Source organism: Adiantum capillus-veneris, chromosome 18 (genome assembly GCF_014529385.1).
Source record: "Adiantum capillus-veneris isolate H3 chromosome 18, ASM1452938v2, whole genome shotgun sequence".
Taxonomy (NCBI): domain Eukaryota; kingdom Viridiplantae; phylum Streptophyta; class Polypodiopsida; order Polypodiales; family Pteridaceae; genus Adiantum; species Adiantum capillus-veneris.
Window position 1 is genome coordinate 55196510 of NC_140948.1, and position 27719 is coordinate 55224228.

At 42.7% G+C, this 27719-nt stretch overlaps 2 protein-coding genes across 2 annotated transcripts in view; both read left to right on the forward strand.

Moving 5' to 3' along the window:
• LOC147435688 (uncharacterized) overlaps positions 1-7826 on the forward strand; it is a 41557-nt gene extending 33731 nt beyond the window's left edge. The window contains exon 4 of the transcript XR_015185102.1: positions 7810-7826. The gene's annotated coding sequence lies outside the window, so the exon portion shown is untranslated. The remainder of the gene's footprint in view (positions 1-7809) is intronic.
• A 111-nt stretch (positions 7827-7937) lies between these two features.
• On the forward strand, positions 7938-11321 carry LOC147435689 (uncharacterized). Its single transcript, XM_086488679.1, has 2 exons — positions 7938-8092; positions 8455-11321. Exon 2 carries the CDS (start codon positions 8591-8593, stop codon positions 10043-10045), a length of 1455 nt encoding a protein of 484 aa, XP_086344805.1. The 5' UTR covers positions 7938-8092; positions 8455-8590; the 3' UTR covers positions 10046-11321.
• The last annotated feature ends 16398 nt before the right edge of the window (positions 11322-27719 follow it).

Genomic DNA, 27719 nt, shown 5'->3' on the forward strand with positions numbered 1-27719 from the left:
TTATACAACGCCTGTGTTCATCACCGTGCACCAGAACTATCAGGAATGTTTAATGCAGAGTTTTCTATAAAGAGGATTATAGATTGCTCATTTGAGTACCTACAAAACCATTTGCAACAGTATGAGGTAGTCACTTGTGACCATTCCATGATAGTTGATGGCATGAGATATGTGCACCCAGCTGACCTTGACCGTGACAAGAGTGCTTCAAGGAGACTGAATCGCTGTCTAGAAAAGTGTCCCTCCAATGCACTTCTTGTACAAGACATGTGTATGAAGCACTTCAAAAAGTGTCACTTAGTTGAATTCTACCACTGGTTTGTCTATTACTTATACTTGCAGACGGATGGTGAGTCAGAGACTTCCCAGTCAACAACTTTTGGTAGTTGTCCAGTGGCGCCGGAGGAAGAGGTAGAGGATGTGGAGGTGCAGTTCGACCCAGAAGAGGAGCATGTAGAGGTACTAAAGGAAACATTTTATGCGAGCTTAACTCTTGTTTCTCTTGCGGATGCAGCAATAGGGTGCAAGCAAGAAAGTCCAAGTAAGGAAGTGACTTTGCCTCTGAATTGTGCTCCCAGCTTTGCTATGGCGGGCGACACCCACTATGTTCTGCTCACAGATATCATGCATGAGCTCAATATACGGGAGGACTACTGTCTAGCTGCAATTTTGAATTTCTGTGAGGCAGACATGGGGTTTGTGAATGATGATGGAGTGGACCAACATCTTATTGCTGACATAGCTGTCCGCGACTCACAGTTCACTTCAGGTTGGCAACTGATCAAAGATACATTCAATGAACCGAAGTCCAGAAGGCCAATTTGCCAACAAGTGAGCAGCTTGAATCGACAACAAAACAGCTCGGCTTGGAAAACATGGGTAGGCCTGTGGCACCCAGAGATCAGGTAATGAATAGTCAGTCTATTCACTTGTGGGGGAGGTTGATGCTGGAAATGGACAAGAATCAGATGGTAACTTTTGTCGTGCATTCAAATGGTATTGGAGATGGCCCAGTGATAAAATATCATGATCATTTTTTTTGTTGACAGGTGCTAGTGTATGACGATAGTTTCCTTAGAGAGCGGGACGCTCATGGCAAGGGCTTGTCACTGGAGTCCAAGGCAAGGATGTGGCATTGTCTCACTACATCGGGAGTTTCAACCACAAAAAGGTTTGCAGAAACAATTCAAGTACTTGGCAATTATACTCATCTCACTTACGACCCATAAATTCATTACAATTTTTATGTGGGTCATAATATACCACAAGATAAATACTCCGATGACAATGCAAAGTTCCCACTATTTGCAAGAAAGTTATTACAAGATTGTGTGGTGGGAACCCCCTCCCACTAAACGCAGAAAGACTAATTGTGATTGAGAAATAGTTTGCTCTACGCATATTTGGCATTGGGTATGGGTGCCAAGCACTCAGAGCCCCCTATTTCATGTCCTACACAGCTCAGGCTCTGGCTGCAGGGGTTGAAGACCCGGAAAGCTTAGATCCATACAACAAGTGGCTGTTTCTGAGGGAAAGAAGACGCCTGATGCCCGTGGGGATGCTGCCATCAACAGAGGAACGAGCTCGTCTATAGAGCTTGCACATCGAAGAGGTACAAAGTGAGGAAGAAGGAGGTGCATCGAAGAGGATAAAAACGATGGGCTCAAGTCCATCTTCTCCCGCTCCTGACTCATGACCGTCGCCACCTCGCATGGCGCTCCACCGCATTTGAAGCTCCCCAAGCCATGTGTTTCTTCTCTTTGCGGATATGTTGTAAATATCGTGTAGTTTTTGAACTCTTAAGAAGTTCCTTCTGCCTTACTCTATGAATTAGTCGTCTATAAGTCCATTGGTGTAACTCTAATAGGCTATTGGCCTTATCTTTTCCTCCCCCGTGTCTAGTGTACTTAAAATAACCTGTTCTTGCCATATAGTGGGTTTTTTCCATGCCTTGTGTGGACCATATTGATAGTGAGCCGTATGTCTTGGCAAAATATGGACCATGGTTGAACTGTATATGCTGCATTGAAATAAAACAAAATGGTAAGTAGAGTACAATTTAAAATTTTGTTTTGTATACGTAGAATGCCAACCCACCATGTAATGTTGATATGTTGCCCACCCCACCCAGTAAGGTAAGCCTTTTTCCAATCCAGCAAGGCTGCTTGAAATAATGTGAGCTTACTTTGGTCCCAAGAATGCTGCTCAACATAGTGAAAAATTTTATCTAGTGATTTCCACACGTTCCCCTTGTGATTCTGGATTGCCCCACCACCAGCATTGTCTTTAACCACTTTATGTAACTGTTTCCATTTGTTGAATAGATTTCTCCTTTCTTCTCTATCTGAATCTTTGAGGCTAAACTCAAGAAACCTTCACTCCGCCTATCGATGCTTTCCTCGGTACCTTGTACCGACTTTGAGACATCTTAGGGTCCTCTTCGATTTTGACATTGCCTCCATGCAAACCAATGTCTGAGAGCACTCCCTCTAATGCTTTGATCACTCTTTTCGACTCACTCTCTCGCTTTAATGTCCATGCAAAACATATGTACAAATGAACCACCTTTTCAATTATTCGACAAAGTGCATGAAGTGTACAGACGTGAACTCTACTCAGAGGAATATCAAGCACTGGTTTAAAAGTCTTATATTGAAGATGTCTGTTGGGAGCTCTATTCCATTGTACACTCTCAAGAGATTGTGCATCAGCCATGCAATATAAGCATGGATTTGCCACAGCTACTCTGTGTGTTATGTTGTACATACACTTAAGAGCCTTTAAGTCACCTGCCATGTGCCATTCCACTGTGTAGTCGCCAAATCCTTCCACTGAAAGAACGGCTCCATTTCTTTGTTCGTTGATGATAGAAGGAATTTGGGTTTGACTAAAAACCCAATCAAGGATTTCAAAATTTTCCTTATCAACCTGCAGTGAAAAACGAAAACACAAAATCAACAACCAAATAATCAATATTTTTGTTATCATAGAGTGAACGAAGTATACCTGAAATAATCCTAGAGTTAGAATGTTGTTTTCGGATTGCACGCTAAAGTATCGTGGATCCTCTTTTGTTATTGATGGATCCAGAGCTCTGTTCATGAGGGTAATGGTGACTCTCTCCAGCTTCTTGTTCTTCAAGACCTCGCACTCGTCGAGCTTCAAAACAAACTTGAGAACCCCATCGCACTCCTCTCGACTGATGTCAAAGAAGTGAACTGCATACCTTTGCAATGCTTCAAGATCAACGAAGAGGTTGTTGTGCTCATTAAATTGTACCTCTCTGCCGCCCTTGCCTAAGAATGTTGCTTCAATATGGAATGGTGATCCAAGTTTCTCAAACACCTCATCGTTTACGTGCCGGCGAGCAGCCTTTACATGTGATGGCTTTGGCAGCAATGATCCTCTCTATAGTTTATTTTGAGACTTTTTAGCTAATGCTTTGAAGAGTGTCTTGTATCCCATCTGCGAGATGCCACTCTCATCAAGTATTGCTTGCACTTCAATTGGTTCCAACTGATTCTCGTTCATGAAGGAGGTAAGTAGCCTCCCTTTCAACTTACGAATTTTTTTTTGAGTTATCATCTCTTCAACTACTTCTTTTGGAACTAGACGGCTATAATGCACTCCGGCATTGAAGCCTGCACCGTTTGAGTTTGGATGCAGTAAAGACCTGCTAAAAAAGCACCATGCGTTATTATCATGTATAGCAAAGTCTTACCATAAAAGATCATTTTTTTAGACATTTAGAATTGTTTTACCAATTGCTTGAAAAGGACCTCCTAGATAAAGAGATAGAAGAGCGAGAACAATTTTAAAAGAAAACCGGTCACTAAACACATTGTTCTGTATAGAGAGAGAGAGAGAGAGAGAGAGAGAGAGAGAGAGAGAGAGAGAGAGTGGGCTAGAGAGAAATAGGTGGGTTAAAAAAGATGGTGATGCTCTTAATGCTACCTTCCGAGATTCAGAGAGAGAGAGAGAGAGAGAGAGAGAGAGAGAGAGAGAGAGAGAGAGAGAGAGGGAGGGAGAGAAAATATTTTAATGTATATAGGAGACCAAAATCGGTCTATGAACTCTGTGGGGTATGTGTCACCACTAATACAATCTATTTACTCTATTATGGAGGGGACAACTCTCCTAGCATAGGTAGGCTACCTAGGAGCATTGTATGACGACGCGAATTGAGTTGTGTGTGTGTGTGTGTCAAAGAGAGAGAGAGAGAGAGAGAGAGAGAGAGAGTCACGCAGGAGTCTTCAGGGAACAACATAGGAGAGGGAAGCGAGAAGAGCTAAGTGATGAATCAGGGCTACAGTGGTCGGAAAAAAAATCACAAAAATACAAAATTCCCTTTAATGTAGATTTAAAGAAGAAAGTAGAGAGAAATGTTTTTAAAATAATTGCCATTTTGGTCTGTGAACTTTATTTTCTTAAATTTTCCAAAAGGGTTGTTCCTTCTTTCCATAATTCCAACTGACTACTTTGATTTTTCATCTGGCTCAAGGCTACGCTGAGGCACACTTTTCCCAAACACTGAACAAAAGACAGGAACTTGAAAGTCAACACGACAGAGATTAACAGTAGTTGGATCCAAATGACAACACTCTTCTTACAAGGGCAAGACCCACAATATCACCTCTTGAATTACCCAATGTAAAATGTGTGTGTGTGTGTGTGTGTGTGTGTGCATGTGTGTTAGTGGGAGAGAAAGAGAGTCCAGTGGGGGGAACGGCAAAGGACTCTTTTGTATAGGTAGATTATGAATTATGTAGTGTCTCTTGGTATATCTTCAATGGCTTTTTGACTAAGTATCCCTGTATATGCATTACAAATCATTGTAGGTGACCTTGGATAGTGCGTCACATTGGACCTTGGATAGTGCAAACACCAATTGATGCTTCGAGAAATTACTTATTTTATTGATGGTGATTGTCATTATGTAGCTTGACATACATTGAGTCTTGTAATTTATGTGGCTTTACGTACATCTTAGAATGTGCAAACACCAATTGATGCTTCAAGAAACTTATTTTATTGATGGTGATTGTCATTATGTAGCTTGACATACATTGAGTCTTGTAATTTATGTGGCTTTACGTACATCTTAGAATGTACTCTTCTCTCCCTTTCCCTCTTTGCATCATCCTCGGAGGTCAAATATGACCTAGTTACATGTGATGTAGTATGTGTATGGTTGGTGAGTGACTCTCGATGCTCCAAAATTGTGGTGATGAAAGTGGCAATGGAGAGACCAGACTGTGGAAAGTGTGTAGGTCTAATTCATGGCTGAAAATGTGAGAGAAGCAAGTTCGGACGTGACCAGAAGCTGAGTACTCTAGTAGTGTCTGGTACTCAGACTCTCGAACTTGCAGTGAGCATAATGTGCACAGTTGATTTGACTCTTCTCCATTGCCCGAATGCCCTATCTCACATGGGAGCTAGAATGGGAGGTAAGCCGAATGGCTGTGATAGTGTGTATTACCGACAAGGGGACAGGCTCAAGCATGTAAGTGTGAGTACAGTTTCCTCTTTCAGCGAAGAAATTGGTTTTGTAGTTGGGGGCAATATGGGTGGTGTAATGTATGAAGCGTGACCCACTGGATTTCTCCTAAGCCATAATACATTGGCGTTGTAGAAAATCTTCATTCACTTGGGAGTCAATTGAAGCATCATGTAGTAAGTGTAATGCATGTCATCTCCCAAACCACTTCTTTATTGTCTTGCATCCATCTCGTGCTCAAGATCTTGCTTTTATGCGTCTTTTGAACTTTTTTGCTTGCTTCCCATGCAGTTGTAGGGAGCCGATGTGAGGGGTTTTGACGCATCTTTATCATGTATTCCACGCTTCTTTCCACGTCCATAACCTCAATTGGAAGAGATCCCAACTCAAGAAGTAGGATCATATATGGTGTTTGTGTCTTAACTTGGAGAAAATTTGTAAGAAAACGCTTTTGGACATTCTCAAACTCTTTCCAAGTAGACTTTGAGAGTTTTCGCCCACTCCATAAAGAATAACCAGTGTCACCAATGTATCAAAAAGGTACTTCTTGAGAACCCAACACTTGATGTTTCCCACATTACACATGTTCTCAAATGCATAGTGCTCTCTTTCCCACTTCCAAACGACGCATAGCACATTCATGCCACTTGTGATTGGACGGAACCTCAAGGCCAAGGTACTTAAATCTCTTAACAACTTCAAGTGTCTCATTGTTGTACACAATGCATGGCTTCTCCTTATGGTTGGTTTTTACAAGCATAACCTTTTTTGGATTCATTCACAATCAGCCCACTATGCAAGCAAAAGCTCTCAAGGACAACCATAAGCTTTTGTGCATCTTCTAAAGTGTGTGCTAGAAGCACTACATCATCCGCATACAACAAAAGCATGATTACCGCATTGTAATTAGTGACCTCTTCAATGCCTTCTTCTTGTATAAAGTCAAGTACCATTTGTTCGAATTGATCGATGCATAGACCAAAGAGAGTTGGTGACAACGGACATCCTTGTTTAACCCAATAGTGCTTACAGTTTTTTTTGAAATTCCTCTTCCCATTCGCAATTGACACATCACCTTCTCATAGATTCAAGAAACCGCAAGCATAACCTTACTTGGCACTTGGAGTCCTTCCATCCTTCTCCACAAATTATTATGTGGAATCATATTAAAGGCTTTCTTAAAGTCCACAAAACTGCAATACAATTGCTTGCTTTTCAACTGACTTTCCTCCATGAGAACACGAAGAGTGACAAGATGATCAATGGTGCTATGGCATCGACGAAAACTCGCTTGTCTTTTTGCACGCTTGTCATTATCTTCAGCTCAATCACTCAATTTCATCTCCATTATGCACCCAAACAACTTTGCCATAAGAGACCCAATCATTATAGTTCGGTAGTTGTTTACATTCTTTACATCCCCTCCTTTATGCAAATGCTTGACCCAATTAGTATTCCAATCATAAGGCATACCATGTTGAAGTGCAAGGTTGAACATATCACACATCCACTCATGGGTAAAATCTCCCGTCCATTTGATCATCTCCGGCTTGATACCTTGAAGATCTCCCGCTTTGCGAGTGGCCAACTTTTCAAGCCCACCGCATACATCCTCAATAGTAAAAAAAGAGGGCATACATGGAAGTGAACCACAAAATGGTATTTTTTCAACATTTGGTTGCTCATATAATTGCCTACAATGTGTGTATATATCCACAAAACTCAAGTTACCAAAATTCTCAACCCGCTTGCCCCTCAAGTTTCTCCAAAATCTTCCACATGCATGTACCTTTTTTTGGACTTGAAAAAGTTGTTGCTTTACTTCCTATCTTCTTCTCTTCTTTTGAATCAATGCCTTCTATGTATGTATGCAAATGACTTTGATACTTGTCTTTGTCCATAGTTGCATCAAGCTTTATCAAAGACTTTCGAGCGTTATCAAACCACCTTTTGCGTGATCTATGTTGGTTGATACTATGGAGATGCTTTATGACAAAGCATTTTTCGACACAAGAACAAATAAATTTTTTGAAAGCTTCCTATTTAATTTCCAATGGTACGTCATATTGAAGCTTTATCATCCATAACTTTTGCTTAACCATTCTAATGTAGTGTGGTGAGAGATACCAAAAAGAGAGAGAGAGAGAGAGAGAGAGAGAGAATGTGGTGTGTCTTATCTAATGTAGTGTGGTGAGAGATACCAAAAAGAGAGAGAGAAAGAGAGAGAGAGAGAGAGAGAATGTCGTGTGTCTTATGGGGATATATTAAGATACGCACACACACTCACATGTTTGAACTTGAATTTGTTTTAGGAATGACCACGTGGTAAGAGGGAATGAGCTTGTGTACCTTAAAAGGTTTGAAAGGTACTCCGTTGCCCTCAGAGCCGTGGGGTGCCACGTGGCGAAGTGTTTAAGTGCAGACTGCAACGTGCTAGCGTCGAAAGCTTTTTGATGCCTTGCCGATGCGAGAGAGAAAAGTCTCTAGCCTACCTACACATCTTCCGGAATTTTCGACGCGCTGCAATGTCTACGTGCTCGCTCCAGCCGGTTCCGCCATTTCTGCAGCGCCCATCTGGCCCTCGACTCCCTGCAGGTAAACCTCACTTCCTTCAGACTCCTATTTTTTCTCATTTTTCATCTGCTTTTGTAGACGCTGGATCCTCCATTTACTTAGCTTTCTCTGATTTAGCCATTTTCGACTCCAATCTGGCCATGATCTGTGCCCCTGCTTTCCACGCACCACATTTGAAATCCTGCTTTGCAGCTTTGTTGGTTTTCTGGTTGTTTGCGACCTAGCTCAATTTTAGCTCATGTCTACCTAATGTTGTTGATTTTATTGCTTTGCGCTGAGTAAATCTGGACTTTTGTCATGTCCCTCCCATGCATCACTTGAAATTTAGATCAGCTTATTTTGCCTTACTCAAACTGGAGTCACTGAATTCCTATTTGGTGCAGGGGGGTCTTCTTTAAATTGATTGTGTACAAGCTCAACCGGGCATGAGCGCCAGGTGCTTCTTTACAAAGATGGTTTTCAGAGAAAGTATGATAAGAAGGAGGGTTTGAAACAGATACCAAGCCTGTGGGGCCAAACATGGAAGAGTCGGACAATGCTACATCTGATATGGCAAGTGCGACACATGATTGTATTGTTGATGTTTCACAAGCGAGTACAATGAACATGCTTGCGAACCAGCCTGACACATCAAACATGCTGCAAAAAGATGTGCTTGATGTGGATAACCCTAATCCATTGCAAGCTCGATCTAGCCCTGCTCAACATTTGCAGAAGTACACATGTAGTGTAGCCAGTCCCTCAGATGTTTCTAAGGCTGTATTAGATCTTGTGGGTGCTGCCCAACAATTACAAGATGATCCCTCCACCATTGAAAGCATAAACAACCTCATTGGCAGGCTCAAGCATCTCCTCTTACAAGAAAGACAGACCTATGCGTTCATGAGACAAAACTCAGAATCAAGGAAAAAGCTGGAGAGCTTGTACAATCTCATTCAGTATTTAGAATCACAAGTGCAACGTCTACAACGAGCAGCACAAAGGCGTGGGCTGAAGTACTACTTGGCCAGTATCTCCAACAAGGTGCGTGGGAATGAAATTGATAGAATTGGGCAATCCATGGAATCGGAATTACAATCATGGCTTGACCAACAGAGGGTGCGTGAGGTTGCTGTCATCGTTTCCAAGGGCTCAGAGGAGGAAGAGCAAGTGAAGGCAATTGCCTCATTTGCATCTGTTGTACAGAAAGGGTACAATTCCCTGCTTCAAGACACCATCTTATCAGCGGGATTGGTTGAAAAGCTTGCGGGATTGCTTGCTCCAGGCGCTGCATCATGGAGGGTGGCAAAAGAGGCAGTTTTTGCTCTCTCCGTGCTCATTGATTTCAATAGAGATATATTTGTTAGCTTGGTTTTAATGGCAAAGATGGTAGAGAATATCCTCCGCTTGATGGACTTAGAAGCTGATAGTCATGTGCTTATTCTTGTTTCTGTAATAAAAAACATGCTTTCAGCTGGCCACACAGTTGTTGTAGATGAGATCTTTGCGCATAATGGGGTCTCTAAAATAGTAGAGCTTCTTGACCATGAGCTGCAAGCACTACAGCTTGCGGCGATGGATTGCATATTTGAGTTGGCTTATTATGGAAGAGTCGACGTTGTCGACAAACTCTTCAAGCTTGAGGTGGTCAAGAAGCTTGCGCTGTTGCAACAGAAGAACGCACCAGAGGAGGAGATGTGTGTAAGTGTTGATTATAGTAGCTCCCAATCAAAGGAGTTCAGTCCGATTGAGATGGCCAGCAATTGTTTGCCACCTGTGGTTTCAATGCGATTGCGAGAAGATGGGCAGACAGTGAAGAAGAACGCATTTGCAGATGCTGTTACCAAATTTGCATTGCATTTGTCGATTGGCACTGGCTTGAGAAAAAGAGAGAGGAGGGCTTTGAAGCAAGAGTTTCTGAGGCAGATCAGAGAGGTTTTGGAGGATGACACAGAAGTTGCGAATATCACTGCAGAGGTGCTCTGGGCACCCTAAGATTTTAAGCCTGTGGATAATGGCTGCACATACAATGGACATTTTTTTACACATGATGATATCATTGAGCGAGAGGGAGGAGTCCCTGCAACTGACAAGGTACTTCATTTATGCCTATGTTTAGAGGCTGAATGTACAGCTTGAGGAAATTTTTGGATTTCTTTAGTAAACCTTCCACACTCGGAACCGCCTGCAGATCGAGTTACTTCTTTTGTCGACTAGAATTCGTTTTCTGATGCCGACATTTTGGTGCCTATGAACAAGATTCAACAGCTTACAGATGAATCTTGTTCATATTCACCCTCAAGCTTCGAACTAACTTTAATCAGAATTAGGGTGCAAGAGGTTGTTTTTATGCTTTTGACGGGGCTTGAGAAATGCCTAGAGGGGAGATATAGATGCTTGGTTGCCAATGTGAGTGCAGGATTTGCCTGTTATTTTGAGAGAGACACTCACATTGGGCACCCACAATAGAGCTCTCTCTTCTCTGATCACTAACCATGAAAGTTGTATTATTATGGAAACTGTATCTCTATATGCTTGGTCCGGGCATGAAAAACCAGATTCCTCGCAATGGCTATAAAGCTTTGGTCGTCAAAGTAGATTGTGTTCGTTTGATGTGGCAAGCCAATCTTTGAAAGTAGCCTCCTTAACTACACCGACTCGCATGCAGTTTTGCAAACAACTGAGCCCAAATAGGCGTAACTTGTAGTTGATCGTCGTCCATCAAGATATGTTTCCCAATCTGAATCATTCCATACTCGAAGAAAATCTTGGAGTTCGTATCTCTAGCCACATAGAAAATGCCTAACAACTTTGATTGTTTTAAATGCCACAAAGTTCGAAGAGCCTGCTCCATATGCCACTTGGTGAGTCTCTGCATGAAGGAACTAGGTTGTCTCATTGAGAAATTAACATCAAATCGGGTGTTGAGAACCTAGATAAGAGAACCAACTAGCTTCCAATAATATGTAGCATCTACTACGTCCGAGGGGTCATACTATGACACTCCAAAGTATTGCAAATGTGCACAACATGGCTACTTGTAATAACAAGATTGTCCACATAGAGGATAATAACAGTCACCAATCCTCCCTCACTGAAAATTCAAATCTTGGTGTCCAAACGAACGATGAGAGGATTGTCGTAGGAATAACGAATCTATTTTTTGGTACCATGCTCAAGAGGCTTGCTTCAGACCGGCCATAGAGATTCTTCCAAAACTTATGAACCATATCAATGAGATATGGAGTTAAGAACCCTAAAGGTTGCTTCACATACACCTTCTTCTTTAAGTCGTCGTTGAGAAGAGCCAAGATGACACCCATCCCCGATACACGAGCCAGCCGAAAAAGGCATCGAGGGCAAAAACTATCCAAATGGTTGCACAATCAGGGCAAAGGTTTTGTTACAAGTCCACACCATGTCTCTGAGAAAAGCCCTTGGCAAAGAGTTGTGCCTTGTGCTTATCCAAGGGACCATCATATTTGTACTTGGTCTCGTAGACCCATTTTGACACTGATCACCTTCCGCTTGGTAGATCACCTTCCACTTGGTAGGCCGTGGAACCAACTCCCAAGTGTTATTCTTCTTGATGGATTCGAGATCGTTTGGCATGGCCAACTTCCACTTCGGTTGTAAAAGTGCCTTCTCAATTGTCAGAGGGTTGTTGTCCTTGATCACTGTTTACATCAAAGCATTGTTCACATGCAATAAATCTCCATTTGTCTAAGCAATTCGAAGTCGCGGAAATACCAGTATCACGCTAATCTGGTGGAAAATATGAAGTAGATACATCTCGTGAAAGTCTCCAATAGCCACTTTGGTAACTTGTCGGGTTTGCCTCGGAAATGGGAGCTATGGGTACATCCTTCTCTATATCAGCACCATGGTGAGAACCACTATCATTTGCATCATCATGGATAGGTGCATTCTCCTTCGGGGCCTGAGCGATAGCAATTGGAGAAGAGGGTTCGTCGACCTCAGAGAAACATCATCATCGAGAGCTTCGAGTATCAGTAATTTAGGGGTTGTCATGGAAGACCTGGGAGCGAAAGCCCCCTGTAAAGGAATATGCTTGTCGAAGACCACATCACGCCCTAGTACAACATCCTTCTCCACTGGATCATAGAGTCGATATCCCTTTGGTACGTGGACGCATGCATCACTCCCAAGTATCCGAAAATGAGAGACATCGGGCGTTTTACCAAAGCCTCAAACAGAGTCTTCCTTGGAATTGAAAATGGTTTATAATGTGAAATGTCGTGGCAACTGCCTCCACCCACAAAGACTTTGGCAAATCTCGATGCTCGAGCATAGTCCGCACCATCTCAACCTCAGTCCTATTCTTCTGCTCCATAACTCCATTCTCTAAGGGCAATCCGTTATTCGCAAGCTCTAACCCAATAGATTTCATAGGTCCACAAAGGTCGATGTGAACCAAGTCGAAAACCCTAGTAGCTCAGCGTGCAAAGTGCTTCTAAATAGCCTCTCTATGTTGCTCCCCACGAATTCAAGTGATGCATTTCTCATGCTTAATCCCAACCTCTGGTAAGCATTCAATCAATTGTTCATGAAAAGCACGATGAAGAGCATCAATGTCAAATGGCCAAATTTGTAATGCCATAAATCGTCTATGGGAGTACTCGTTGCTGAAGAAAGAGCATGGAGCCTATAGAGACAATTATCCACCGTTTCCGCCTTGCTGGAGTCTCAATCCCAAATGGACAACGCGTCCGATGTGAAAATCACCTTTATCCTTAACTTGCACATCTCGTGCACAGACATAAGATGAAAACCCAACTTTGGAGCATAAAGGACCTTGGAGGTATGTAGAACTTTGGAGGTATGCATATCCTATAAGGGGTATGAGCCTCCCGAAAACGGCCACGGGAGGGGACCCCCCACCTAGACACGCTAGCCTCACTCCACGCACTCGTGCACCGTGGGGACTCCACGCAAGGTTCCCCAAGGCACGCTATGACCCTCCGTGAGTGCGACGGAGCCTGAGGCTACGTGGGGCTAGGGAACCGGAACGCAAGACCCGCGAAACGCAACACGACCGTCGACCCATGGAACGCAACCACGCCCGAGCCGGTCCCGTCCGAGCCGGGCCCACCTGAGCCGGTCCCATCCGAGCCAGGCCCCCTGGAAGACAACACCTTGACCCGAGCCGGTCCCGTCCCAGCCGGGCCCTCCTGAGCCGGTGCCGTCCGAGCCAGGACCCCTTGAAGACAACACCTCGACCCGAGCCGGTCCCGTCCGAGCCGGGCCCTCCTGAGCCGGTGCCGTCCAAGCCAGGACCCCTTGAAGACAACACCTCGACCCGAGCCGGTCCCGTCCGAGCCGGGCCCTCCCTGAGCCGGTCCCGTCCGAGCCAGGCCCTTGAAGACAAAAGCACCTTGCCCCGAGCCGGTCCCGTCCGAGCCGGGCCCTTGTTCTCCGCACGCTTCCGCAAACTCGCCCACCACGCTTCTCCGCATTGACGGCCCAACTCCTGGGTCGTCACATATCCCCTCTGCCATTTGGAATCAACTCCATGGTAGCCTCCCTATGAAGGAAAGCACTAGCACCCACCTCCTCGACCAAGCCTATGTAGCTGCTACTCCTCCTGTTCAAAGCAAGTAACCTTTATGTGAAGAGCACACCTGGTCAAATTACTTGCATTGAAGGTTCAAAAATTAGAAGCAGTGAAGGAAACGAGGGTCAAAAGGGCCTCTAAGGCAAGGGGTAGGGAATGGTCAATAAATGACCAGTCCCATCCGTCAAGGTCATTGGAAGGGGGGCCATCCAACACGCTACTTGTGCCCGCGTACAGTCTACAACAGGTTACAATTGACGACCTCAACCGGTTGCATGCGCAACATGGTCAAAGCACACATGCCAAGCATAGCCCATTCGCATTTGAGTTCCCATTCAGAGAATTCCGCTTGTTGACTTGGCATATTTCCATTGCTAGAGAGGTTTATCACGGGTGCTGGCAGGGCGTGCAATCATTGGTAATGATTGCGAGGAGGTCGACGCATTCATTACAAGTGCTATGATTGGAAAACATTATGTGCCTTGACTTGGTAAGCAGCCCACAGGTTTCCATGAGCTGAGTTGGCACAACTTGATTGAATGCATGGCAAGCACGTTCTATGTGCTGACCAGGCAGCAATTGGGCGACTGTTGCAGTCGATTCCACTGAGGAAATGCCAGGGGATGGAGGGTTGTGATCTTCTACCCCGCGACCAACAACCTTGACGGATGAGAGAAGAGCTCCCTTAATAAAGGGCACTGCTTCTCTCTCTTCCACTCTCAACTAAGCAGAAAGGAAGCAGAACGCATATCCCTGGTTATAGTTAGATAGTGTATTCAAATTTATAAGTTGTCAGTAATAAAAAATCAAGTTCCAAAGCATTGTTTGTATATGACAACATTTTGTTGTATCTTTTCTCTCATTTTTCCCACAACAAGCAACCTGGTGTTGATTGCGGCTCACCGACCACATTCAAAATACCCCGACAACTCTTTCTTTTCTTGATCTTTCTTGACAAGACCACGAGAATGCATTACATATACTTTCTCAAATATATCACCATTCAAGAAAGCAATAACAATTTGTCTCATTGATATACATTCCATCCAAAGTGAGCTACCAATGCACATAGAAAACGAACATTAGTCATACGAAAAGTGGAGAAAAAGTCTCTTTGTAGCCGATGCTTTTTTGTTGTGCATAACCTTTTGCAACAAGTCTGGTTTTGTAATGATCAATCTCACCATCCGGCTTACGTTTCAACTTGTAAACCCACTTTGTACCAATGGCCTTTTTTCTAGGAGGCAAATTACATAAAGTCCATGTTTCATTTTCTACAAATACATCATATTTTGATTACATTGTAGCCATCCGATTTTTTGAATTATGTGCATCAAAAGAAAGAGATTCCTCTTTATCACATAATTAGAAACAACCAAAGCATATGACAATCTGATGTATATAATGTGTGACAAAAACTTGAATGAGTACGACTAGACATAGATGCATCCAATTCATTGTCATGCAAAGTATGCACCAACCATTTTTCCATGCCCCTAGCCTCTTCATTCTTAGCCCTTTTTGCATCAAGTACATCATGTACATCTGCATCAATAACATTTTTTGAAACCCTTATAGGTTGTACATTTGCCTCATTGGAACTTACATTTAAGTTTCCACGATTGAAAAGAGGCAATAAAGTGTCATAAATGTCTTATGAGATTACATTACTATCGTTGGTATGTGATAACAAAGGTTGAATAGAATCTTTCAAAATACAACATCTCGTGAAACCAAGATACATTTTGTTTGCCGATGGTATACTTTTAACCTTTGCTTTCAGGAATGTAACCAACAAAAATGCATTTGATAGTATTATCATCCAATTTTCAGTGTTTCTTTTGTGGTACCAAAGGATAAAGCTAAGCAACCAAAGACGTGCATGTGATTGATAGATGTCTTCTTATCATGCCATGCTTCATAAGGAGTCTTAGACTACAAGGATTTGGTGGGACATGTGCTAAGTACATAAGCAGCACACATGATAACCTCAAGCCAAAATGGATGTGGTAAAGCTTGGCTCTTGACCATACATCGTGCATCTACATAAGTTTTTTGTTTTCTTTTAGCAACACCATTTTGATGAGGCATATATGACGCTCTACATTGGTGTTTTATCTCATGACTAAAAAATAATCATCAAACTCATGAGACATATACGTCCCCCCTCGATTTGAACGGAGGGTGTCCATAGTACATTTAGAGATATTTTCAATCATAACCAAAAATTACTTGAGCACATGAACACTTTGGACTTAGCTTTAAGAGGATAAACCCATGCATACCTAGAGTAATCATCAATGAAAGTCACAAAGTATAGGTAATTACCCAAGGATGGAGTTTGCATAGGCCCATAAACATCGCTCTGCACAAGTTGTAACTTGTATGTAGCCCTTATTGAACCATCCTTTGGAAACTTTGAATGCTGCATCTTACCCAAAATACAGTCTGCATGAACATGCTTAGAAGGTGCTTCAAGAGGAGGGAAAGAAGCAACCATATCATATTTCTGTAAAAGTAGCAAACTAACAAAATTTAGATGCCCAAAATATGCATGTCAAAGTTTTGCATCTGGAACAACTTTTGAATCCACAACTGCATTTGCATAATTTTTCCCACACTTGCCATACAACCCACGACACAGAATGCCAAATGCAACAATTTCATCACTAGAACTGAGATCATGGACTGCACATCTGTCATCCACAAATTTGACAAGAAGACCAAGTCTTGCAAGTGTAGATATAGACAAAAGGTTCTTTTTATCCCTGGTACATAAAGTGCATCAACAAGTGTGAAAGAACTATCACTCGCCGTAGTTAGCATAATCTGTCCAAATCTCTTGACCAGATAAGAGGCATTGTGGCACAAGTGACTGTATTCTTGTGAGGGACAACCTCGAGAGAAGTAAACAATTCACGACATGAAGTGATATGCTTTGTAGCACCGGCTTTAAAGTACCAAACATGTGACTCTGCAGGAATTGACATACATGCATCATGGGAAAAATGATCATAAGTACACTCTACATTGAATGCCCATTTTGCATCTACATCATCATCACCATCTTCATTTATGAAAGATTCTAAATTAACTTCATTGGTAGTAGATCCAACCTCTTTCTTCTTGGCTTCTTTGGCCTTCAACTTAGGACATTGCTTAATCAAGTGATTATTAGCTTTGCAATAATGGCAACACATCTTGATCTTGCCTTTTTCACATGAATTTCCAAATGAGTTGCTGCCAACAAAAGCACTAGACACATGTGACCTGCTACTCATAGAAGAACCTCGAGAAGTGGTTGTTGTATTGTTACCACTTCCTCTTTGAGAAGCAACAAAAGCCTGTTCAATTCCACATTGTTTAGCCTCGTTTTGTCTTGAAAGTGACTCATGTAATAGCAATGTGGCATAATGCATCAAACTTGACAGTTTGAGGGTTCTATTGAGTCATAAGTCTGTATGTACTAGGAAAAAAATCGAGGATAGTCTATGTAAGTGAACTGACAGAAATAACTTCACCTATAGAAATGAGTTTCTCATTGATATCCTTGATACCAGCAAGAAAAGTGTCCATGTCATCTTCCTCTTGCATAATCTTTTACTCTAGCTCTTTAAGTAGCAATGTAGAGCGACTTGCATAAAGACCAACCATAGTATCCAAAGTCTGTTTTGTTGATTTTGTTGAGTGAACGTGAGCCGTAATAGTGCACTTCACAGATAATGAAATTAATATATGAGCCTGAACATCTCTTACATTCCAACAAGATTTCTCATTTGTAGGCAAAACAACTCTAGCAATCTTAGATCTGTTAGAACGTGCAACATTCTCAATGGAGCCTGTATCCACAAAAGGAAAACACACATCAATGCCCTGCGTAACATTCCATAGGCCCTCTGAAACAAGAATATGCGTCATCATGTAAATTGTTAGCAAATGGATCAAACGGGCACCCTCCTAGTTGGTCACCTCTTCACAAAGCCATCAATTTTGTACTCTTATTATTTTTTCCAAGAAAGCCTTGTAACTAAGAGAAACTATGATTATTAAGCCGAATGATTACTGAGCCATATCTGTGTAATATATAAGTTGTACTCTCTGATTTTGAGTTTTGAGCCTTGTAAGCCAACCACTGGCCAAAAGAGTCCTATGTATAAAGTTCAAATTTTTAAGTTTGAACACAATCCTTTGTATCATTATCTAAAGTTTTGGAGCTTTTGAGCGTACGACTGAAAGCGTCTACTCTCAAGCACTTTGTAATAGAGTTTTCTCAAGCTCTAGCAATCCAAGTTTTTTTCCGACATGTGCATTGTGTTCCTTGTCTTGTGCTCTTTAAGTTAAATATAATCATTTTCAATTTCAAGGTGCTTCGGGACGGCCTATTTGCAAGCTAAATATGTTTTTTTGAGTGCATAATTGGTTGTTTTTTGACGTCCCGACCCTAAGAGAGTGTTCCTAGACCATAGGACATCCTTTTTGAATACTTTTGTTGCAGTTTTGAGGACCTTGATCATGCTAAATCTGTGAGAATGCATGTGTGCAGAAGCAAGCGAGAGCGAGAGAGAGAGAGAGAGAGAGAGAGAGAGAGAGAGAGAGAGAGAGAGAGAGAGAGAGAGAGAGAGTAGACACCAAAATGCTATGTGTAGGAAGAGGGGGCGATCAGCCCCCATACTACCATGAGTAGAAGACCTTGTCCATACAATCAGATGTGTGTGGAAGTGGGTACCCTCTGGCCCCGTAAATAGGTGCCCAAGGGGAGGTAGGGAAAGGCCTGATAAAAATCCCCACAACCCAACATAAAAATGATATATGAAAATATATGTGGACGATCAGAAAAAAGTGGGCGATCGGTCCCAAACTCGGGCGGCCGGACCAGGTACAACCTAGACTATGGAGCCCGGAGACATACTAGCCGTACAAGTATGCCCTAGACCTGTGAAGCAGTAGAGTTGTGTAAGTCTAACATCCCCTCTCAGCACCTTATGTTGAACAAACCGCATGAAGTTGAAGATGTGAGGCAAATGGTGAAAATGTATGCTCCAATGTCTGCAGCAGTCTGGGGTGTCCCAACCACCAAGAAATCTCCACGGTAAAGTGTCGTCACAAGCAGTGTAGCAAACTATTGTACTCCGTCTATACATGGTGGAGATACTGCGTGAAAGTCCCGAACTAAGTGTGAAAACAACTCCTTGTCGTAAAAGCAGTGCCAATAGACGTGTAAGTGTACTGCCCAATAGGATATGTGGTGTTTGTAGTCAAAACATCTGGAGAAAATGGAGAAGCCCAGGAACCATCATGAGAATGACCGGAAGCCACTGCATGAACCTTCAATCCATTGTTGCTAGGTAGCTAAGCTGTGTGAAACTCTAGGAAGATTAGATGTAGTAATCTGCGTCGTAATCGTCCTCCGAATCAAGGAAAGCCAGACTAAACACTCTGCACAGTAGAATCTACCGTAAGCTACAGCAATCAACAAGAGACCGCACAAACCACCAGGATGGTTTCTTATCAATAGGTAGGGTAATCCAAGATGAAGGGAAAGCCAGACTCAATAGTCTACGCTGTGAAGGGCCTCTGAGAAGAGGTGTGGTCAAACCAAGGTGTCTGCACCGTAATTATCTTGTAGAAGAAGGGAAGCCAAACTGAGCATTCTACACTGTGAAGATCCTGTGAGAAGAAGAAACGCCAGACCAATATTTCTGCGCCGTCTTGCCTATATCTCCTGCCTACAATCCTCTGTTGTCAACCAAAACAGAATCCGTGCCAAAAACACCACCAAACCGCAACTCGGTGTGGCTCTCAATGTGAATGAGCTGGGAGTGGCCTACTGCCTAGGTCAGGGGATAAGTCTGTTGTAAGATTACCAAGGGTGAGTGTAAGAAACTCTAAAGGTAGCAATCCAAATGATCATGAGTGTAGAAGACCAAATGCACTACCATCCAAGCCAAGCTCCGGGTGACTCCGGATGTAGTCGCGGAATGCCTGATCTCCCGCATCTTGCGGGTAATTACTCCAAGAGAGTCCAAAGCACTGAAGTCCCACTCCAGTCTATAGATCCAAGCAATGAAACTATCCAAGAAGAGATCCAAGATCCTCTCCCTAAGTCCATGTAGATGCTCATGCGTAAGCAAGTGATCTGACGTGTCGAGGTCAAGTGGCAAGTGTCTGTCCACCCAACATGGTGGTGGCTTCTCTCGGAATGTCAAAATCCCATATGCCATGAGCATGGCCATATCTCGTGTGAACTTCTTTGATGAGTGCATAGGTGTGTCCATAGAAAAACACAAGTCACCACCCCCTCTAGAGTGCACAACCACCGAATGATGGCTGAAATGAATGGATCTCCAAAGGATCGTACACCTAGATAATCAAGTCGATGTCGAAGATACCGTGTAGTGTAGCAATCACTAAGAGACCGCCATCGGATGGTGTCCTGGCAGGAGCTAACTTCATCCTCTGTAAAAAAACACAAGCCATGTGGTTGCTATCCACCCAAAAATGCTGCAAAGGGTGCTGAAAATGTTGTTGTAATAGAGATTTCAGTGTGCATGTATGCCATCGATCGGGGGGAGCGTCAAAGAGCGTCAGAGAAGGGGTTCTCACACTTCTCAGCCGTCGGAGGGCTGAAAACAGAGAAAAAAAGAAAGTAATAAGTGTCGAAAAAGTGCCGGTTGGATGTAGATACCTGACAATGGCGTATGTCTGCAAATTCTAGTCAATGTAGAAGGCTCCTGTGAGTGCCTTAGCCGCTCCCGTGTATGCAAGAGGCTAAGCGTTTGCGGAAAATGCAACCACCTCAAAAAATGCCAGCTGATCCAAAAACACAAATCTAGATAAAAAAACGCAGGGCAGATTTGGGGCGTTTTGGTGCATTTTGTTGCAGAGAGGGGGTGCCAAGAGAGGGAGGATGAGATCATGGCATGGGAATACAAAAACTCAAGGCTGAACTATGAAAATGTAGAGCAATGCAAAAATGCTAGGCTAAATTTTAGCACTTCTCGCAATGAAAAGCTGCAAAAATGCCAGCGCTAGCCTTGGTAGGCTCCCTTGTTCTGATGTATGCCCTACCCATGAAGGAGGATGAACTACCCATGTTCTATCGAGCTCTATACCCAATCTAGAATGAACTAGCAGAGAAAATGAGATACATTAAGATTGTAGATCATATCAGAGAATGGTATGAGCAAAGTACTGCCTTATGGGTGGCATGGAAGTCGGTGCCCAAGGACACAGTCTCAAAGCTCAAAGACAACCTTATCAACTTGAGAGACATGATGACTTAATGGAAATCTTGGGTCAGCCAATTGATAAGATACACAAATGAATTAATTTATCTATCAGTTGAGGACTTGAAAATCCATCAAAAGGAATTGGCCACAATTCAGAGCCAGAATTTAGAGAGATGTTTGAAGTCTTGTTTGAAGCTCGGATCAAGTCCAATCAACTTGACCAAGCTAGGTGGATCTAGACTGCATCCATCTACCATAAGCTGGCCAGGAGAAAATTGACATCATCCTTATATAAGAACCTAGCATGGCTTGACACCCTATGAAATAAAGATGCTGACAAAAAGGAGTAAGAAAAAGAGATTTATTGAATTATCTAGAAGGAAAATGAAACCTCCACCACTCCTCAATAGCATCTGATGGCCATACTTGCACAACCTCCAAGTCAACAAATTTAGAAACCTAAAGTTAAGACGACTCTAGATAAAATCATTCCAAAGATCTACTCTCCAAATTCTTGTACTTCAAATCATTATCCAAATTTGAATACAATTTCAGTGGTATTATAATCTAAAGTTTTTTTCCTTTCAGTTCAGTTGTCCCTATCATCTGCTCATTTGAAGTCTGAGTCTGCCATCTAGTAATCTAAAATCTAAACTTGATCATTTACTCTGAGACTAACTCTAGAATAGCTATCAAAGAGATCTAGCTCATTCCATCTTCCCCTTGGTATATTAGAAGCATTAGCTATACCCTTGGCATCAAAAAGCTTGGCCCCATGTGTAGTTGGCATGTCTTCATTAGCATGCTTGGCCTCTTGAGCTATTGAAATATCTTTATTGGCAGCCTTGGCTGCATCGACCATTGGGATATCTTCATCAATAGTTGGCATCACATCACCATTACCCTTGGCATCAACAGGCTTGGTCTCTATGTTGTCACTTATGTGTGGCTCCTCTTTGTCCAAATTTATGGTCTTAGGGACTCTCCTTTTTATCTTTGCTTCACTCGATGCACATGGCCTACCTTCCACATTAGACCCCCCTTGGCTGTCCACAATTGTGTTTGAAGCCTTCAGGCCTTGCTCACCCCCTTGGCCTTTTACAACAGTATTCTTCAAATCCATAGTACATCCTATACTTCCTTGGTAGCATCATCCTAAGCAAACACATTACCAATGGCACGCTTGATAAGACCTTAGCCCTCCTTGAAGTCCTCTACAAACGTTCCCATCTTGACACCCTTATTCTCTAGCTACATGATTAGAAAGCATGAACAAATGTTTTGATCAAACAACACAATCAACACAAAAGATTAATTAACATGCAAAAAAATTTCCTATGTACTCTTCAAACTAGATTTATTGGTGATCTAGGCCTTTGCCTCCACAGGGGGATTGTTGTGTCACAACCAGGCTTAGCACAATAAGTACTACTCTGCAACAGAACATTAAAGCATAGCAGATGGTGCTAATGTCGGCAAGAAAGCATGAAGATACCAAAAACATATGAAGCCTCCAAGTCCTCCCCACAAGCTACCATAACCCAAAGACACGAATGGTATTCTCAGCATCCGCAATAAGAGGCCTTGGCAACGCGGTGAACTCTTACCCCTCTTTACATCTACAATGACCTTGCTAACAAAATCAAATTGGTCTTGCCCTTCCTTGCACTCAACCTCAAGCTGCTCATATTCTTTCTATAAAACAGAAGAGAGAGGATTAAGTAGATAAGCAGCTTAACATCTCAAGTTCCATAATGGCCAATCATACAAAAGTAAGTGGAGGAAGTGGTAGTAAAAACTTAAACCCAGCAATACAAATCAGTCCCAAAGCACCAAGACTACTAAATGTACCGAGCAGTTCTAATTTTAGCCAAAAGTACCAGACACTTTTGTACCCAAACTAAACCAAAAGTAACTCAATTAGATGTTTTTATAAACAAAACATAATGTTACTAGAAGTACTAAAGGTTGAAAAGTACCAAAAGTTCCAAAAGTACCAAACTTACCAATATATTAGCTGCACAAAAAGTAACAAACCGACAAAAACTAATTCACGCTTTGTATCCCTCAAAATCATCCTTAATTCTCTTCACCATGGCATCTGAGCCTTTTGTGCGTGAGCATATTTTCCTTCTTCTATTGGATATTATCCCTTAGTTTTGTTAGCCTACTCGTGGTAGTTGTAGTCTTCCTAGGCATCCTATCCAGTGACACCTACAAATCAGTGACGTAATCAACTACTGGCCCGAGGTATGCATGTTGTATCTTTGTTTAGATGTTTCTTCCACTTTGTGTCATGTGAGGCTTCTTGTTATGATGGGGGAAACCTCCATGAGAGGCTCTATTAGGCCTCCTCCAAGTTTCAACCTTTCTTTTCAAACCTCCCACCCTGCTGATACACATATTGAGCATACTCACAAAACTAGGCTTATGCCATCTTATGGGCTATAGGGTTCTTCTTTGTTGCATGGTACCTTTTCAATGCATGGCACCAAACTTACTTGTAATCTCCCCATATAATAAAGGGTATTGATAAACTTAATGATACAACAATGTGCAATCATCGACCAAGTGGGGATGCACATTATTCAAGTAAATCTTGAGTTCCTTTAGTACTCCTATCTAAGCATTAATATCCATTGATAGGTAGGTAGGTCATCATCATTGAGGTCCTTAAAAAGCACCCCCTCTAGACTCAACTCTTCTTCCTCATTTAATTCCTCTATTGTGTAGCAAAACTTGATTGAGGAGAGGATATTCTTCCATTTTATTTTTACCTGAAATGTAAACGGCATTCAAACTGGCTAGACATGCCTTACAAGCTTCAAAGTGGTGACATACAGTACCAAATCTGGTAATGTATAGACCATAAATTCACAACATGCACACTATACTAAATACTACCAAATTTGGTACTAAGTAGAACATGGTTTCACAGCATGCATACTATATGCAACTCATAAATGTGCCTCCTACAAGACATAATGTGGTTTTTTTACTCGTTCAAGGTTGTAGCACATCCAAATATGCATACCTAGTACTGTATAGAATTAAATTCATAACATGCATATTGTACTAAATAGTACCAAGTTCGAGACTATTTAGTACCAAATTTGAGACTATTTAGTACCAAATTTTTTATCATGTAGAATATAATTTCACAACATGCATACTATCCAAGACACTACCAAATTTGATACTATTTAGTATCAAATATGATACTGTGTGGAATATAGTTTCACATCATTCGTTCTATAATTAACTCAAAAATATGCATCTCTTAACACATAATCTGGTCCCGCTCAAAGTTGTATCACATTGAAACATGCATGCATACCTAGTATTGCATAACAAAATACTCAAGCATGCAAGCTTTAACCAAATGGAAAATCAGTTTACATTTATCAAAACACAGATCTCTAAAGTCAAAAACATAGTTGATTGCATACACACGTGCATATATGCAAAGAGGCCTTCAAATATGTGTGGTTCAAACATGAGCAAAGGTAACAAAGTAATAGTATGGATCTTTTGAATTTATAAGGGAGAAACAAAATTACAACTTAACACCGGGTTTTGAGTTAGAAAACACTAGGGACAGGCGCAAAGGCCAAGTTTCAGACTTTACAAAGAGTGGTCTACTACTTTCCGAGGGTTTAGGGTTCACAGTAACCATGTAGTCCTTTTCCTTCACAGCCGAACTATCTCTTCCGGAAGCCTGTTAGCAAAGTTAATGGCTTCCTCATATTTACTGGCTAGCTCAAGCACTTCATCCTTCATCTCTTGTAGCCAATTATAGATAGCCTCTACAGAGCCATTCTCGGCGAGCAATCGCTGCAGGTCTTCAGGCCTTCTTGCTTCCAGAGAGTCTTTAAGGATTGAGATAATGTGCCTGACGATCAACATTTGTTCCAGCTTCAGGCTAGCATCCTGCACAGAGCATTTAGCAAATAATCTCTTCAAACTAGGAGCTTGGAAATTGGGACCAGAAAGCAAAGAATTACCAGTGGCTTACCTTGAGAATTGACTCCCGTGTTGACAGCAGCCACTCTCGGGCTGTGTCGATCGAGAACAGTAAGGGTAACATCGAGGGAGGGCCAAGGGGGGATCTCCTGAGGAGGCTCGGATGCGGTCCTGCTGATGCTACGGGAGTATACCTTGGAAAGGCATCACCACTATCCTAAGCTTCTTGTAGCTGTTCTGCGAAACCCTGAGGGAGGTTCTGAAAAAACTGCTAGTTAAATAGACTAGATGGACATGCCTAAAAAGAAGAGCCTGGGTTCTGGCTTATGAGTGGTTTGTGAGGGGTGGTACCGCTATGCGGTTTCATGAGAGGTAGATGTGGGAGAGAGAAGCAATGGTACCACCCCCCCTAGATTAGGGGAGGTGATGGGAGGGGATGACATGACAGTTAGGACCGCATGGACTTAAACGTCTCCTTCCCATTGGTATTTTGTTGCGGGGGATGCAAACCTGTTCGCTTGCTATTACACTTTTCTGAGGTCACTACCAAGTGAATAAGGTATTTTGTTGCAGGGGATGCAAACCTGTTCGCTTGGTACTGGCCTCAGAAAATATAAGTGATGCCTGCTATTACTATTTCTTGAGGTCATTACCGAGCGAATAAGGGAAGGCAAACTCTTTTCGATGCACCAGTTCGCTTGGTACTGACCTCAAAAACATAAGTGATGTCTGCTATTACTATTTCCTGAGGTCATTACCGAGCGAATAAGGGAAGGAAAACTCTTTCCGATGCACCTGTTCGATTGGTACTGACCTCAGAAAATATAAGTGATGTCTGCTATTACTATTTCCTGAGGTCATTATTGAGCGAATAAGGGAAGGCAAACTCTTTCCAATGCACCTGTTTGCTTGGTACTGACCTCAGAAAATATAAGTGATGTCTGTTATTACTATTTTCTGAGGTCATTACTGAGCGAATAAGGGAATGCAAACTCTTTCCGATGCACCTGTTCGCTCAGTCGTGACCTCAAAAAATATAAGTGATGTCTGCTATTACTATTTTCTGAGGTCACTACCGAGCGAATAAGGGAAGGCAAACTCTTTCCGACACACCTGTTCGCTTGGTACTGACCTTTTCTGAAATCTGAAGTCCCTTGTGCTGACAAATGAATTGTCTTTTGATGTTATGCTATTTGTAGAGATGCCTCGTGTAAAGACCACGACTAGGAGGGCAACAAGTGAATTTTGAATGCTCAAGCAAGAAGACGCCGATATGAGGTGCACAGAGGTGTACTGCAAGAGCTACGCAGGATAGAACGACACGTTCAACCTGCTATTCCACGTCTCCCTTTCCAGCGAGTAGTGCGGGAGATTTGCGAGCAGTGGAGAGTCAGCATATGATGGGCCATCAGTGCACTACTCTGCCTTCAAGAAATTGCAAAAGACTACCTCGTTGAATTCTTCAGCGATGGATATATCCTGGCTGTCCATGCACACCGTGTTACTATCATGCCGTGGGATTTTGATACTTTTCGGAGGCTGCGTTTCCGCTACGATGGGCTGCTTCAGCCAGTGCCTATCCGGGATAGTAGAACCATGGATGTTCTCAACATCCCCCCTCTCCATCCTCGTGCACGACAGACAGATCCGTCTAGGGCTAAAACAAACAGCAGAAGGACCTGATCACAGGTCGAGAGAAGCGACACAGATGGGCAGGCTGAGATAGCCGCAGAGGGGCATGAGCAAGCCAGAGTGGACCCCAAGACAGTCATGGAAGAAACAGAGACAGTTATCGAGGCCCGCCAGCTAGACACCAAAATGAGCAAGTCATGGAGGATCTACAGCTAGTAAGGGATGATGAGGGGCAAGAGAAGGCCAGGGTGGACCCTGAGGCATCTATGGAGGAAACAATATTGAAGAAAAATGATCCGGAGCCTGTGCCTGTTAGGGAGGACCCTACAATTGTTAGGGAGGAGCCTGAGGTAGCCAGGGAGCCAGCTCAAGAAAGGCAAGGGCAAGGCTCTGCATCACAAGGGCCATCCAACGTATCAGATGAGTCAATTATTTTAGAGCAAATCAACGAAGAGAATGAAGAGGAGTTGAGAGTTCTATTCAGCTCAGCGCCTTTGTATGCACAGATAGTGCTGGCTGGAAGGTCAGAGGAGGCTTGCATTTTCAACCTCGATCATCAAGACTTCGTGTGCATGCGCAGTTTCACCAACTCCAACGCAAGGAATGAGGTCGGCAACGTTGTTTTGTGGTAATTCTCATGCTCTTTAAAAGTCACGTTTGGTTCATTAAATGGGTCTCTACCGAGACATGGGTCAATACCAAGCGAGACAGTGGCTTATGGAATTGGATAGTGGTACTACTCACTTGGTATTGACCCATGTCTTTGCGGCAATCGTCAAGTTTTTCTTTATAATGGCTCACTACTGTTAAGACATGGGTCAATACCAAGAGAGTCAGTGGCGGATGGAATTCGATAGCTGCCCCACTTTCTCGTTATTGACTCATGGGTTTGTGGCAGTGGACAACCCGTTGAAATACCTCAAGTCTAATCTCTGCCATTGATTCATGTTAGCCACGCTGTCTCGCTTCTGCCCCCTGAGGTTCAAGACAAAGTATACACAATAGATCCGCTGATATTGCCTTATCTGCAGAACAACTCAGTTTCCTTTTTGAGTATGATGAACTGGTTTAGCAGAGTCAACTTTGATCTAGTACGCTTTCTGGTCACTGCATACAATCAGTCGTGAGTTTTTTCTTGCCTTGTAAAAACCATGTTGCATTTAGAATCTTTCTCCTCATCTTTGATGGTGTCTTTGTAGTGATCATTGGAGTCTGATGTTATTTGACATGAAAGCTAAGATTGTTTACTACGTAAACTTTGGGCAAAGCA

What these genes read in the sequence shown, in the direction of transcription:
- LOC147435689 (XM_086488679.1), top strand. Translation starts at nt 8,591, where the DNA reads ATGGAAGAGTCGGACAATGCTACATCTGATATGGCAAGTGCGACACAT.